This window comes from Telmatherina bonti, assembly GCF_933228915.1.
Source record: "Telmatherina bonti genome assembly, chromosome: 7".
Lineage (NCBI taxonomy): Eukaryota > Metazoa > Chordata > Actinopteri > Atheriniformes > Telmatherinidae > Telmatherina > Telmatherina bonti.
The window spans coordinates 24379954-24394946 of record NC_136625.1 but is presented as its reverse complement, the minus strand read 5'-3'; the positions used below and the strand labels follow the sequence as shown (position 1 = coordinate 24394946).

Sequence of the window (14993 nt, the reverse complement as noted above, 5' to 3'; positions counted from 1 at the left end):
TAGGACCTCAGGTAGAAGCCAACAGGAGGAGCTGACAGGCCTTTTGATTGTCTATTCTATACATCACATGATAGCGAATAACATTTAGTAACAAAGAAAAGAAATAACTGTCTTAATTCTACATTTAACAGGATTCTGTCAAAGTGCACAATTGGGGCTCTTAGTTACAGCAACACAATATAAAACCCTTAAAAAAAGTTACATTAATATACAAAAATGAAACCATCAAAGTTAGATTCACAGCAAGTTTTTGAGTCCATCAATACCAATCGTAGCAATAAAAAGTGACTTTTCTGACCGTAAGCCACAGCATCCCAAATCATTACCATTCAGAACTCTTCACCCCCCTGTGAGGTATAGCAATGCTACACATCTTTGCTGACCAGTAAACCCACATACAGGCATATGCACAGGGAGGTATCCATAGTTACCCAGAGTTAAACCATAACGTGTATGTTCAGGTGGGAGTTGCGAGCATTAGTAAGTAGAGTGCTATTGACAGAAGTTACTATAGCAGTCACGCAATGCTTAAACTACAGCTTTATGATAAACATGTTTGGCTTCCATGCATTCAGACTGAGTCATAGATATCATATACATACATACATACAAACATACATATCAAACATGCACACGACTTATTCAGAGCAGTCTTCGAGTTTGATCTACAAAGGCTTCTCACATCTACAAATCACCCACAAGCCCAGTACACCAATGAACTGATATTTCTATCAAACTGAAACACTTAAGATAAGCGTAATACCATAAACATCTAGTTCTACTTTTTAAAAAAAAGTACAGACATATAATTTAAAAATATCTTAAAAAATATATATCAGAAAATGAATAATAATTATTATATTGGAGAAAAGAGAAAGTTGGATAAAAAAAAAAGTGAGGTGATGAAACAGGTGGAGCAGGGAAAAGGAAACACGCATGGGAAGTGGAACTTGTGAGGACAAACTGAAACAATAAACCAGAGCCAACAATGGCTACATTCCAATATAGTTTTTACAGCTTCTTCTCTTCATGTATTTGCCTAAATCTGCATTAGGTTTAGGGATGAGAACGAATAATGAAATATGACAGTTGAACTGTGAGAAAGTGGTTGCTGACAGTTAACCACATTTTTATTATATTAGACATCAATGAGCATTTTAAAAAAGTAAAAATCAGAGATGTGAAGGGAGAATACTTACATCCTTATTCAGTGCTTGGCTGTTCAAACATGTTAGCATGGTGCACAGCGTAGAAAGTTAGAAATTACGGTTGATCATTCTGTTTAAGACTACTAAGACTTATCTCTAGAGGGGACACTTTTGGTTCCATAAGGGCATTTTTAATTTTGCTTAAAGATGGTGTAATTGTTCATCATCATTGTCTTTGATTGCTTCGCCTCATCCACAGGCTGGATCTCAGAGTGACATTGCTTTGGACAGTAATAAAAGCACAGTGTTGGGAAGATAGTAAAACTGTAATGAAAAGACTCCATCAATGACTATTGAGTGAAAGAAAAAAAGAAAGATTGGCAGCGCCACAATAAGTACCGCTACATCATGAAAAGAAATAAATTAGCTCAACAGTACTATGTCTGACATTTAGAAAAAAAAAAACAAAAAAAAAAAACGGATATGGCTGGCTGTGGGATGCACATTTGTGCCAAACAGTTTAGGTTCCTTAGTGTGTCCTCACAAGTGAAAGTGTGCATCCATGTGCATTTGCGATCATGACTTGTAGTACTTCTCAGTGTAGCGGTGGATGGTAACACAGCCATGGTAGCAGATGGCTCTGGGCATGTTTGCACTTCCAGTGATGATGCCTGTTGCCGGGTCGTAACACAGGATGGAGTCTGTGGCTTCGCCGTTTTCACCTCGACCACCAAGTATGAAGAGCTTACCGTTACACACAGACATGCCGCAGCTCTCCTGCAAAGAGACAAAGACAAGTTTAAGGGGACTGCTTCGCTGAGTACAAACTCAAGTCCATCTGCTCGAAATATGCACAGAATGTATTACCAGTTTGGCAAACGTGTGCACGACATGAATCCAATAGTCTTCTGCGGGGTCATAGCAGTAGATGGTCCTGGTGAGTCCACCGCACACATAGATCAGGTTGTTAAGGGACACTGCTGTGATACAGCGCTTAGCGATGGGGATGCTGGCTCGTAGTAACCAAGTATTTGAATCTGGATCGTAGCACTGAACCTGTGACAGAACCAAATTTAAAAAACATACTTTTAAATTCTATATATGTACACTCCAGTTGGGCAAAAGGTTTGACAGATTGTTGTGTGGTTTTGTGGACTGTGGGCTAACATGTTTGCCTCTGAGAGGTTTGCATTTATTCCAAGGATTCTTTCTCCAGCTTATATATTTAAAATAAACTTTTTTCCAAACAGTTTGGTTTCTGGCTAAGCATAATATACATGAGATGATAGTTTAACAGATGAGGATCTCTGAGATTAATTTAAAGTGACAGAACACCTCAGACATTCGGAACTTGAAGGAATTAGAGGTGGCATAAACTTTAGACCCTTTCAGGATCAGGTACACAGTTAATAATGCTTTCAGAGACGCACATATTTTTGCCTTATCACTTGTCAGACCGTTCCTGTCCACCAATGTTTGTTTTCTACACAAGGAAAACATTCTTCGAAGTGGAAACAACTACTTCTGTTGAATTTTAGATTCCAGCTAAATATATGTTTGGTTTCACATCAGTTGTGTAGACGGGTGAGCATATGACTGTTTCTCACCTTGTCTGAACAAGTCTCATCGTCTGGCCCTCCTCCAATAACAAAGAGCTTGTTAGCACAGCTGGCCACAGCTGGAGAGCTGACTGCCTCTTTCATGGGAGCAACTTCTGTCCAGCGGTTGGAGAAGGAATCGTAACACTCCACACTGCTCAGACGGCTCTGGCCATCATAGCCACCCACAGCATAGACCTGAGGACACAAACATGCATGTTGAGGTTGCCACCTTAAATACATATTTGCAGATGTGTATAAGGGAAGTTATGACTGCCTGTTTATACTTTGCAATCAATAAAAATCAGACTTAGAAACATTGACATTCAAGCTTAGTAGGCCGTGAACATGTACAACAGCTTCTACATCAACACTTAGAAAACCAGTTAATCAAGTGCAGAGGATGGGCGACATACTGTTAACAGCAGTATTATATTCCTGCCCTTGTTTTTTTGTTTGAATGTTCTACACAAGACCCCTGCAGATATCAGTGAATTTACTAATCTTTAAGTTACCCACCAAGTCTGCAAAAAATCTAATAAGAGCTTGAGTCTACTCAGAGGATGTCATGGAGGATTCCAGCAATTTTCCCACTTTCTACAAAAACACAAGGTTTCACAGTACATGCATTTTTGCAGCGCACCTAATAACAATGAACAAAACAAAACAAAACAAAAAAACCCCAGAAACTTACACCATAGTTAGTTTGCTGGGTGAAACAGACTGGAGCATTGTGTTGACATTAAGATGCTAACAGGGGAATTCTTGTTACACATCCAAATTTAAAATTATAATCTGACATAGAGATGAACTTTTTATTTTTGCCATCGCTCACGTGTCAAGATTACAGACCGAGCAGCATTGCATGTTACTGTATGCATCAACAGGCTCGTGCAACAAAAAAACATCAGGCTCTTCCTGTTTCTCTGTAAACTGGAAGCACAAATAAGTACTCAGAAGAGAAAGAAATTAAAGAGAAACAAAGAGACAAAAGAAGATGGTGGGAAGAAAAAAAAACCAAGCGATAAAACCTGACTGGGAACAAGTCTGCATTGATCACCAGTGTAATGGTGGATAGCACACATGCTTTTTTTTTTTTAAATTAAAAAAAGCTAATGACCTTTACTCTTGTTCCAGACAGGTGGTGTTTCTAAACCAGTTATCTCTGCCTGTCAACATTAATCTATTTTCATTTAAATAACACGCGTTCAAGCAGGCATTTGTTGGGGAGCAGCTGTTACGCAGTAATTTACAAAATCAGGCTGTGACCATGTAGACCAGCTTTACATAGTTTATTCTAATGCTAAGAGTTGATTAGCTGCTAAAAGGATTCAGTTGTTTGTTTTCACGAATAATGGAGAAGCTGGACAAAAAGACAAGAGAAAAATGTGGTCCTGAAAGATAAAGTTACAATAATCAAGTGCTAATCATTGTTTAGTTTTAAAATTACCGCTGACCGCAAAAAGCTGATTGTTTTCATGTTGTTTCCTTTTATTTTTTTTGTTCCAAGTTGTAACATTAACCCACATGATTACTGATTTTGATACCAACTATTGATCAGATTTCAGGTGCAGTACGCTAAACCCTTTAACATGTTTGCTCATAGCCTAATGTCCAGTGCAAAGCAATGACAACGACCAAGAGATCACAATTGTCTAACATGTAAAAGAGGTGAGAAGGAGTGACCTAAATAGAAACTGAGGCACATCATGATAAACGAGAAGTCTTCATCCCATGAAATCACAACAAGTAGGGGAAACAAACTTTGACCCACTTTAGCTTACATTTTGCAGAGGCAAGACCAGTCCAACTGGACTTCACATGCTGCAATAAGGAGTGTTTTCCACCTAAATTCTTGACAGAATCATCTTTATCAGCTCAAACTTACAGCATGAAAATGAATGAATATAACGTGTATGAGTTTAGTGTGATAAAGCAAATGAAACTATCATTTTCCACAACTAAGCAAATTCGAAGAAGTGACTTTCAGTGGAATGTATTTGCATTTAAGTGTGAACATGTCTATGTGATCATTATAGAGGACTGTCTATAGCCTTGTTATTTTCTACATGCAACTGGAGCAGCAGCACTCTCCATCAAAAGCGTGAAATTACAGGCTGATGTAAGAAATGATTGGGTACAGACATAGGAGGGGGAACTGAATTCTGAAGAAAAATGAGAGACATCCTAATGAGAAACACTGAAAGACGGAGACAAAAACCAAGATGCAATCTGGAACGATGTCATGACAAATGGTATTCAGTAGTGATGGCCAATACGAAGCAGGGCTCCGAAGCTTGTATCGAGTAATTCCGGAAGCGCTTTGCCGAAGCACTTGTCGACGTGTGTGTCGCTGACGTATGCAGTGACGTGTGAAGCATCGTGAAGCCTCGCCGAGCATGCGGCGTCACGTGACAGGTTCAGGAAGTGTCTCGCGCTTTTGGAGCGGCATTCGAAATAAAAGGGGGGTTGAAACGCAATGGATTGCCCGTGTCATCTCGTTCATCTTGAGTTATTGGGTCCACTTTGTTGCTGTTTCAAAACAATTATCATGTTTTTGAACTGTGTAATTGTTGCTATGGAACCAGCAGCCAGAAAAAGAAAAACTTCACCTGTCTGGGAACATTTTGATTTGATTTCTCTGAATAAGGTAACTACCTTGTTATGTACAAATTCTACAAATGTAAGTTTAAAAACAGCTGTATACTGTTTGCATTTTACTAAATCTATAGCCCTCTTTTTTTTTTTTTTCAGGTGAAGTGTCTGTTGTGCCTCAGGGAGCTGGTGTATAACAACACCACCTCATCAATGCTAAGGCATTATCGGTCTTTGCATGTCAATGTGGAGGCCACTCAAGAAAATCCAGGCCCAGGTATGCCTTTTGGAAACACAATAATGTGATCTCACTGTATAATGTCACATTATTGTAATGCATTTAGACAAGAATGCTGATATTGCGGAGTTGTTGGTGAATATGGTCGTTGAAGATTCCCAACCCTTTTCCTTTGTGGAGGGCACTGGCTTCAAAAAGCTTTTTGAAGCATTGGCCCCTAATTATGTTCTACCCACAAGGAAGGTAAGTACACAAAGCATTTTTTATATTTTTCTCATTTTCTTTTTAACACATTATACTTTTATTGTAGACTCTGAAAGCCATGGTGGATAAACGATACCAAGAAACCAAGGAGAAAGCCAAGGCTGTGGTTTCTAAAGCCCAGGCTGTCAGCATTACATCAGATTTGTGGACATCCATCAACACAGAATCTTTTTTGGCGGTGACATGCCATTTCATTGATGAAAGCAGCAGTCTGCAGTCTGTGGTTCTTGGAGTGCAGCATTTTACTGAAGCACATTCTGCAGTAAACCTGGCAAGCACCAAAACGGCACTTATGACAGAATGGGGCATAAGGGACAAGGTCACATGCCTTGTGACTGATGGTGCACCCAACATGGGTGCCTGTCCAAGGGAACTGCATTTGCGCCACACAACATGTGTTGCACATTCCCTAAATTTGATGGTGAGAAAGGCAATGGAGAATTCTCTTGAGATTTCTGCTATCCTCAGTAACTGCAGAAGGATAGTGGGATATTTCAAGAGTAGCACTACTGCAAAAGTAAGCCCTTTACATGCACCATGTGAATTGTTTTATGTGTGTGTGTGTGTTGACAAGTTTGTTGTTTTTTATAGGAAAGACTGTCACAAATGCAAGTTCAGATGAACCTTCCTGTGTTGAAGCTTGTTCAAGAGGTGGAAACTCGCTGGAACAGCACCTATTTAATGTTCCAGCGGCTATATGATCTCTGTGAACCTGTTGGTGCAGCTTTGGCCGGACTGTGAACTGACATTCAACCGCTGTCGGCAGATACTTTTACAATTATCAAAGACTGCCTCAAAGTTTTGGAGCCTTTCAATCAGGCAACGACTGAGTTGTCTGAGGAGAAGAGAGTGTCGGGGTCAAAAGTTATTCCACTCCTTTCAATGCTCCACTGTTCCCTGGAAGAGGAGGAGATTGGGATGATCCAGACCGCAGAGAGCAGAGAAATGGCCCAGTTTCTTCGAAGACAGCTGAGGGACAAACTAAATAACATCCAGTCAATGAGCATCATGTACCTGTCAACACTTCTGGACCCAAGGTTTAAAAAAATTGGTTTCTTTAGCCCAAATAAAGCAGTGGATGCAGAGACAAGACTGATATCAGAGTGTGCTGCTATTATAAGGCATCATCAGTCATCATCATCATCTCCATCTCCATCCACTCCATCAACATCAGCTACTCAATCTGTGGAGCAAGGTAATTAATACAGTACAATTGTGCTAATAAGTAATGTTTATTTATTCATTTTTTTGTAGGAAGCAAATTGTGGCATCGCTTTGATGCAACTAGTCAGCAGACTAGAACGGCGAATGTGACTGCAGGTGCCACAATGGAGGTCCAAGCCTACCTGTCGGAACCTAACATCTTGAGGAAATCAGACCCACTGAAGTATTGGGAGCAACAGAAGGCTGTATATCTAAATCTGTACAAACTAGCTGTGGCATTTCTGTGCACTCCTGCCTCGTCTGTGCCCTGTGAAAGGGTATTTTCTAAAGCTGGAGAACTATTGTACAAAAAAAGAAATCGTCTTTCTCCCAAAACACTGGATAAATTAATATTTCTAAATAAAAATGGATACTTTTAAATTACATCTTTATTCAGTTTTGCATAAGCACAAACATCAAGTAACACAAGCACATTTCATACCAGTGTGTAGTTCATTTTTTTGTCCACACAATGGAGACATAGAGCAAATGAAGCACCTTGATGAAGCACCAACCAATGTGTGATACACTTGGCAGCGATGCCTCACTGATTCATGACGCCTCATTTTCCCATCACTAGTATTCAGTGTCCTTCCGGCCACATACAAGGAAAAGATTCTTTTTAAAAGCTTCAGATAAGGAACCTCTCAGGAAAAATGGTAACAAAAACTTCTCTAACCCAAAATTATTGACATACTGAAAGTATATCTCTATCGTCTTTTTTTTTTTTTTTAAAGATTAAGTATAAAATGACAATATAAATTATTATTAAAAGCTTCTATGGTCTAATTTTTTTTAAAACCATAATCATATTTAAACTTGATTTTAAATCTCTATGTAAACACATTTGCACATAAACTTAAATTGCAGCTAACCAAGATACACGATGCTCTTTTGAGTTAATTACTGACTTTTACAGCCACACTATGACCATCTAACCGATTACGACACTGCTGTGGAAAACTCACAGCTACATCCAACACACGCATGTTTGTGGTCGTCAGGCAACAAAAATGGCTGATGTCTAGAAGTTGCAGAAAAAAACAATACAGACTGGCGACATACACTCATCTACCAAAACTAAACAAGGATGTTTGGTCGTAAATGCCACATCCCCTGTAAATACTGTACTTTGTAAATCTAAATTTGCTGAGTACACTTTCAAATGTGGTGCCAGTGTGTATTTATATATTCATCTACAGTTCTTCAAGCTATGTATGCCTGCTTCAGAGGAAGACGAAGCATGATACGGGCTGACGGACGGAGCTGGTTCTTAAATTGGAAGTGTGAAGTACTGGCACACATCCAGTGAGCTTACACTGCCCTCAAACGTGTCCACCTGCCCTGTATGAGTGTTACAAACAGCTCCGCAACAGTGAAGTGATTATCAAAAATGACTGATCACATCACTTTTAACTTTATTTCACTCAAATTTCATAACCAAAATGGTTCCAGACTTCCATTTTGAATTAGACAATTAACATTGTGAGGAGTGCACAAAATATAGAAACAGATGACAGAAAAAGGTATCAAAATGTTTATAGGAGAACCTATAAATGATTCTATGCGTTATACAATGTACAAGGAATGTATGAACCGAAAGCAGCCAAAACACTCAGTGGTGCATTGTAATACCTTTACGTCAGAAGACACTTCAAAATTTCCTGCTAAACCTTTTACTTTTGTATCTGATAAGTCCAAAACTATGTGAGGAAAGACGATGAGAATTGTTTGCATACCTTTACAGTTCCTATGAAGTCCCTTAACATCACGCATTCCTGCAGAACGCATTCCTGCAGAACTTTGCTGATAGATGTGGTTAATCTGATGGTTGTACTATGTTGTAGTATATCCATCAGTCTCTTGCTGTCACACATTAACAGCATAAGTGGATTTTTCAGGGAATTTTTTCTAGACATATCCTTTCAAACATATCCTGTACACTTTACCAAATAGCAGCTCTGGAGTATTCCTGGCAAGACTTCTTACAGAGGAGTGCATCTGTATGTTGGAGACTGGGAAACTAAGGATAAACTCAACAGCTGTTTTTCTGTCATAGTGGGGATAAGGGGATAATGTTAAAAATCACAAAAGGCATTTATGATTTTCTTACCTTGCCAAGAAGGACACCCATCTTGTGTCTCCAACGACCTTTGTTAAGGGAAGCCACTCGGATCCACAAGTTGAGCTGAGAGTTGTACATCCACACATCCCGACTGTTGATGCGACCGCCTGAAGAAAAAGGAGATTTACACTTAAAGATTATGTCATTGAAAATACTGATATGGTTATTATCAGTTCAATATAATGGTAGAGTCATTCATTCGTATTATTAGTGTTATTATTTAATTACAAGGATCACATGCTCAAAAAGACAAAAATTAAAACAAACCAATAAACACAAGATGCTCTTAGTTTACCCCCAGTTGGACAGAGTAATACTCTGTCTTTAAACAAGGACAACTTTGTAAGTCTTATCTGACTTTGAGCTAAATTGGGTCTTTGAAAGTTAACTTTCCAAATACGTCAAATAGGACAGGCATATGGTCAAACATGCTGCAGTTGTCCTTTCTATACAACAGACGTACATCATGTTTCAGTTTTTAGAAGTTGAATAAGAATATTTTTCCTGAAGATTTTGAGGCAAACACACTAAAATCAGGGTTCATGTCAGCAACCAGAAAGCCAACTTCACTACCAACACAGCATGACTGGAATCCTCTCTGCTGTCTTTGAAACAGAAAAAAACAACAGCACGTTGTTCCAGTTGCAGTGTTACCCAGACGCATTTTAAACACGCCTGAACTTGTGCCCACCGTTTGACAATAACCCCATACCACCAACCACATAAGGTGATGCTGCAAGATAACCCTAACCATGTAATGGAGGAAGGACAAGCATGATAAAATGCTGGAGATATTATGTGGAAAATTAGATGGAAAAAAAAAATAGGGGAACTTTGTGGTGAAAGATCACAGCAGTGTTACTAGACCAGGAGAAGTAATCTGATAGCTTTTGTAGAAAATCAAGTACATTTCACTCTGGAGGGTAGGTGCAGTGTGGATACAGACAAGAAAGGAACACAAACTGAAACATTTGTGCAGGTATTTGTCTCACCATGAATCTGATAAACCATATTAATTTTTATCTGGCAGATAAGACTGGCTAGGAAAATAAACAAAAATACTTTGCTCCTTAAATCCCAACTGTCTCTCTGAGACAACGAGAAAGTTTTTGCTTAAAAGATAATTTTTCTTACAGTAACATATATATATATATATATATCGATATTGAGATATCGAGAATAGTTTTCATCCCAAAAAAAAAGTCACCTTCCATAAGATTGTATTTTGGAGGGTTGATCGGTATTTGTACATGGCTTTCTAATCTATTCTTTACTCATGAGTAATACAATCTATGTTCATTTTAAAACAATACTGTGGCACACAGACAAAGTCTGCCATGTTAAGGGGGTGTAGTCGCAACATGTGTTTGCTTAATAATCTGTTGGATAGTCAGGCAGTCTGCTGCCTTAAGGCTTCTGTTGTTAACAGACTTTGCATGGTGGAAACATATTGTTGGAGGATATACCACATAACATGAGTCTGGAACCTCCTATAAGTGTGTTGAAGAATTTATGAGTTGTGACTATGATATGTTCTGATGCAAACACGTGTTTAGCTGTTCTTGAACAGATCAGTGTGTCCCATACATTAAACACCCCCCCTTCCCCAAATTCCAAAAACCACAGTGTGCCACAATAACTATCACTGGACAGAGAAACGAAAGATGTTCTGTTTACCCAATTGAGCCACATGCCATTAAAAACTATTGCTGACTGCAGCTGTGCTCAAGTACAGGCTGGGGGCCCCTCTGAGACATTTAACCAGTTCCCAGTGAGGACAGGAACATCCAGACAGATGGGAAATGTGCAGGACCGTAATCGAGGAAGTACATGATCAAAAAAAAAAAAAGAATGGATGGATAGGAGAAAAATAAAAACTAAAGAAAAAAGGTGGAGAGACAATGAGGATCATAAACTGCTGTAAACCACAAATTCTTATGCACGCCACGTGAGACAGAAAGCCGTGGGGGGAGGGATATGTTTTCAGGCAGCATGTGAGGGTAGATTGATAGCTCACACGTGAAGACTTGGCACATTGAGGGAACGCTGCATACTCTTTGCTAAGGGGTGCAACTTTTTTTTTCTTTCCTTGCCTCTGCTCTAATTTTTTCCCTTTTCCCCCCCCCCCTCTGTTCTTCAGCTGTTTTTGCTCAATAATGTCATGCGGCTCATTTAAAGCATGTTTCAACATGAGCATCTAGCAGAGACGTCCGAACTCATACAGTTAAAACTTTCTTGGAAGTATTTTCACAAAAGAAAACAAAAGACCTCTTTGCTGTCACTCTAACAACTTTCCAGAGGTGCATTTTACGCATGAATCCTAAGTTCTTTGACTTTCACAACGACACTTCCACTGGTGCTGATGTATTGCTAATGTCTTGTTTAATGTGTTCTTTTTAAGTTTTACACAAGGGAAGGCTCATTTCACTCATGATGCAGAACCTTGGCAGTAGCCCTAAAAAGTGGCCACAAGAGCTATAATATCTTCCACTCATATTTATTCTGAAAAAAAAAATCCAAACCCTTTTAGATAAATATAAAGAGTTACTAGATCCCTTCAGACAATTTCCTGAGAAAGCTGTTGAAGCAATAGGAAGGTGGTGACTTTAATGTGTGGCCAATAGGATTAGTGAGTAGGATTAAACTGGCCAATAAGGGCGTCACTTAGCACTTTGCCTAGAGAGTGCATCCAGATGTTGCTCTCATATTTTCCTTCAACTGTAACAGGCAGAGGTTGTAAAAATAACACAGGGCAAACAGCCAGTATATCCTTTCTCGCTGCTCCATAGAGATATGAGAGGCAGGCTGAACCTGAGAAGGTCCCGTCTAACAGTGTGCTGACTGGTAACAGGTTCTGTAGGATCTTACCTGACACCAGGATGTCATTGCGCAAGGCACAGACAGCGTACTCTGATTTGGTGAACTCAGGAAGTTTAGCCAATGATTTCCACTCTCCTGTGACTGGATCATAGCATTCAGTGTAGGGCAGATTGAAGCCCCCAGCTCGCTCACAGCCACCGACCACCACCATTACCTCTGAGTAGCCAGTTGACCTGTACAGGAGAAAGCGTGGAAGATCACACAGAGAGAGAAATGGAAATATGAAATAATAAAGTACAAACACAAGCACAACCTTTTAAAACTCAAAATATCTCCATTCGTTATCAAACCAAATTAAGTTTATGATAAAAAGGTATCATTGACATGTACACTTAGTTGTCCTCTTTGACTGTTAAGCACATGCTAAGGAAATGACTTCATTTCCTATTGAGGGGGGAGGCTGGGTTTGGGGGTTGGGATTAGCTCATGTGTACTATTTATTTTTTTACAGTAAAATTTCAACATCATATTAATACACATATATAGCTATTTTATATGTAGAGCCTTTGCAATGTCTCATGTTTCTCTGTTTACTTGGTGTGAAACAGTGGTTAGATCAGGCACAAATCAGAGTAAAAAGTTGCTTCAAGTGCTTGTAAACATCCATAAGACAGTATACCCACAAGTGGTTTAGCTTTATGTTTGTCCAGAGGATCAGTTATATTTATATTCTTGAGGCTTCTCCTCAACAAAACAAGAGAGGCCAGTGTAGTCACAGGAGGGAAAGTGAGGCATTTGTTTTGAGCATAATTTTATCTCAGGGCGAACAAAGCCGACAACACAGGAACCAACTACTCGCCTAGCTTGCTAATCTGAACAACTCTTCCTAGACAATGACAATACACCTGAAATACACGTTGCACAGCTTTGATAACTGACATATGGTACTGCTCCTACTTTTGCCATTTTAACAGCCCAAATAACAAAAGCAGCTGAACGGCTGTTTGTTGTTCAGCAGTCTACCATATGGTCTGTTTTGTGCTTGGTTCATCGGGTTTCCATCAGCACTCGCCTTTATCCTTTTCAAGTAAGAAAGACTTTAACATCCAACTGAGCACTCTTAAAAAAAACAACAAAAACAACCAGAAATACGTGATTATTCAGGAAACAGGTGTAAGGTGAACAGGTGCAGATTCAAAGAACTCAATCACATTCACAAAGTGAGCTCATCATTTCACGTGATTGTTTTTTTTTTTTTTTTTTAAATATATTTCCCTTTAGAGCAACCAGTCTCTGTTTGAACATGTTCTGCCTTGCTCTATCGTTTGCATTTCCAAATACTTGTATAAAAGGAGGCTTCATTAATGGCACACTTTTATCACTCCCCTTCTGTGTCACAGAGTTCATGAGCAAGCTGGAACCTCTAGCTATACAATGTGGGATAGAGACTGACTAACTGCTTAAAAACTATCATCACAGTGGAATAACAAATCAACAAGATAGTAGAGATTTAAGTATATATCCCAGAATCGTTTATGTAACAGCAACACTCCATATGTTGTTGTTGACCCTGTGATAGCTGGGGAACTGCCCGGGCTGTACCCAATGATTCGCCTAATGATTGCTGGGATAGGCTCCAGCTTCCCTGCAAACCTTAATTGGACTAAGCGATTCAGAAAACAACTGACTGACAACACTCCACATTTTGTAAGCTTAGAGGACATACAGAGCCACTTTCGCAGACCATCATATTTAGCATACTAAAAAGAGGCAACATTTTTCGTTACCTGCGTGGACGAGTTCTGGGTGACATCATTTCATTTCCTAGCACGTGGTAACGCCTGGCCTCGTGGAGAAGTTGGTAGCACTCTGGAGCATTCTGGATGAGCTGGTCTCCCTCTACTGTCTGGACAAAGTAGTTGGGATGGAGCAGGGGCAAGCGAACGTGGTGCAGCAAAGCCTTCAGCATGGGCCTCCTGTTCTCCACAATGTGGTACACCCACCGCATAACTGCCTCAAACACAATTTCCTCTTTGAGAACACTCAGCTCATCGCTGTTAATGTAGTCCATCAGCTCTTCTTTGCGAAGGTCAAGGAACTCCTCGTGCTGCGCCACCTCTGAGAAGTTGGCCAAGGCATAACTGCGGCAGCGGCTGGCTAGCTGCTCCAGAGAATGTGCATCTGCAAAACGTTGAATGCCCAGGCAGTTGCACGGGTCCAGCTGATCCTCCAGGAACTTTGCACAAGCATCACGCAGTGTGTAGATCTGGAAGAGGCTGGAGGTTTCAAAGAGGAACTGGACATTTTCAGTGGTGATCTTTGCACGGCCCGTGTATACATAGGTCAGGAAGGAGTCCATGGCCTCGGCTAGAATGCCATTGATTTCAACCTTCATCTGATGGCTCTCACGGTGATCGTTGCAGAACATGGCTCTGAAGTAAGAAGAGCATGCTGAGAGAACAGCCCGGTGGCAGGGGAACTCACGGCCCTGTACGCTGATGACCACGTCGGTGAAAAGGCGGCAGTCACGGAACTCATTGAACACTTGCAGGATGCCCTCTGAATGTGATGAGCCAGAGAAGAAGTCCAAGACATCCTGGCTTCCCAAGGTTTTGGATTCCACATCAAAAACCTTTGGAATAAACATGTATAAAGTTATGTAAAACTTCTGGCTTAAAAAAAAACCACTTTAATATAGAAAACTTGAATATTTCCTGTCTCACAGCACCTTGCGTTTGACTGCTGGTGAGTCTCTGATCCCAGAGTCCTCCCTGTTTATCCTCCTGCCCAGAATCAACACCATGGCTGACACCTCCAATATATACCCTCTCTAAACTTCTGGATGACCTAAAAAAAACAGAGAGCAAAGAGTACAGCACTACTCGAAAAGGTTTGCATAAAATACCCTGATGGACTGAAGACAACTCATCAGTTATGCTCAGAGTAGACAACTAGGAATGTGCAAAGAAGACATAGATAAAACACTCATTAGATTTATGCAG

At 40.0% G+C, this 14993-nt stretch overlaps 1 protein-coding gene across 1 annotated transcript; it reads right to left on the bottom strand.

Annotated features, from left to right (window-relative positions):
• Positions 1-1432: 1432 nt before the first annotated feature.
• klhl24a (kelch-like family member 24a) lies at positions 1433-14794 on the bottom strand (the record flags this gene model as incomplete). The annotated part of the gene is made up of 7 exons (XM_079244302.1): positions 1433-1925; positions 2016-2204; positions 2756-2944; positions 9160-9278; positions 12040-12224; positions 13779-14623; positions 14720-14794. The coding sequence occupies 7 exons, from the start codon at positions 14792-14794 to the stop codon at positions 1725-1727; spliced, it is 1803 nt and encodes a 600-aa protein (XP_079100428.1). The 3' UTR covers positions 1433-1724.
• Positions 14795-14993: the final 199 nt, after the last annotated feature.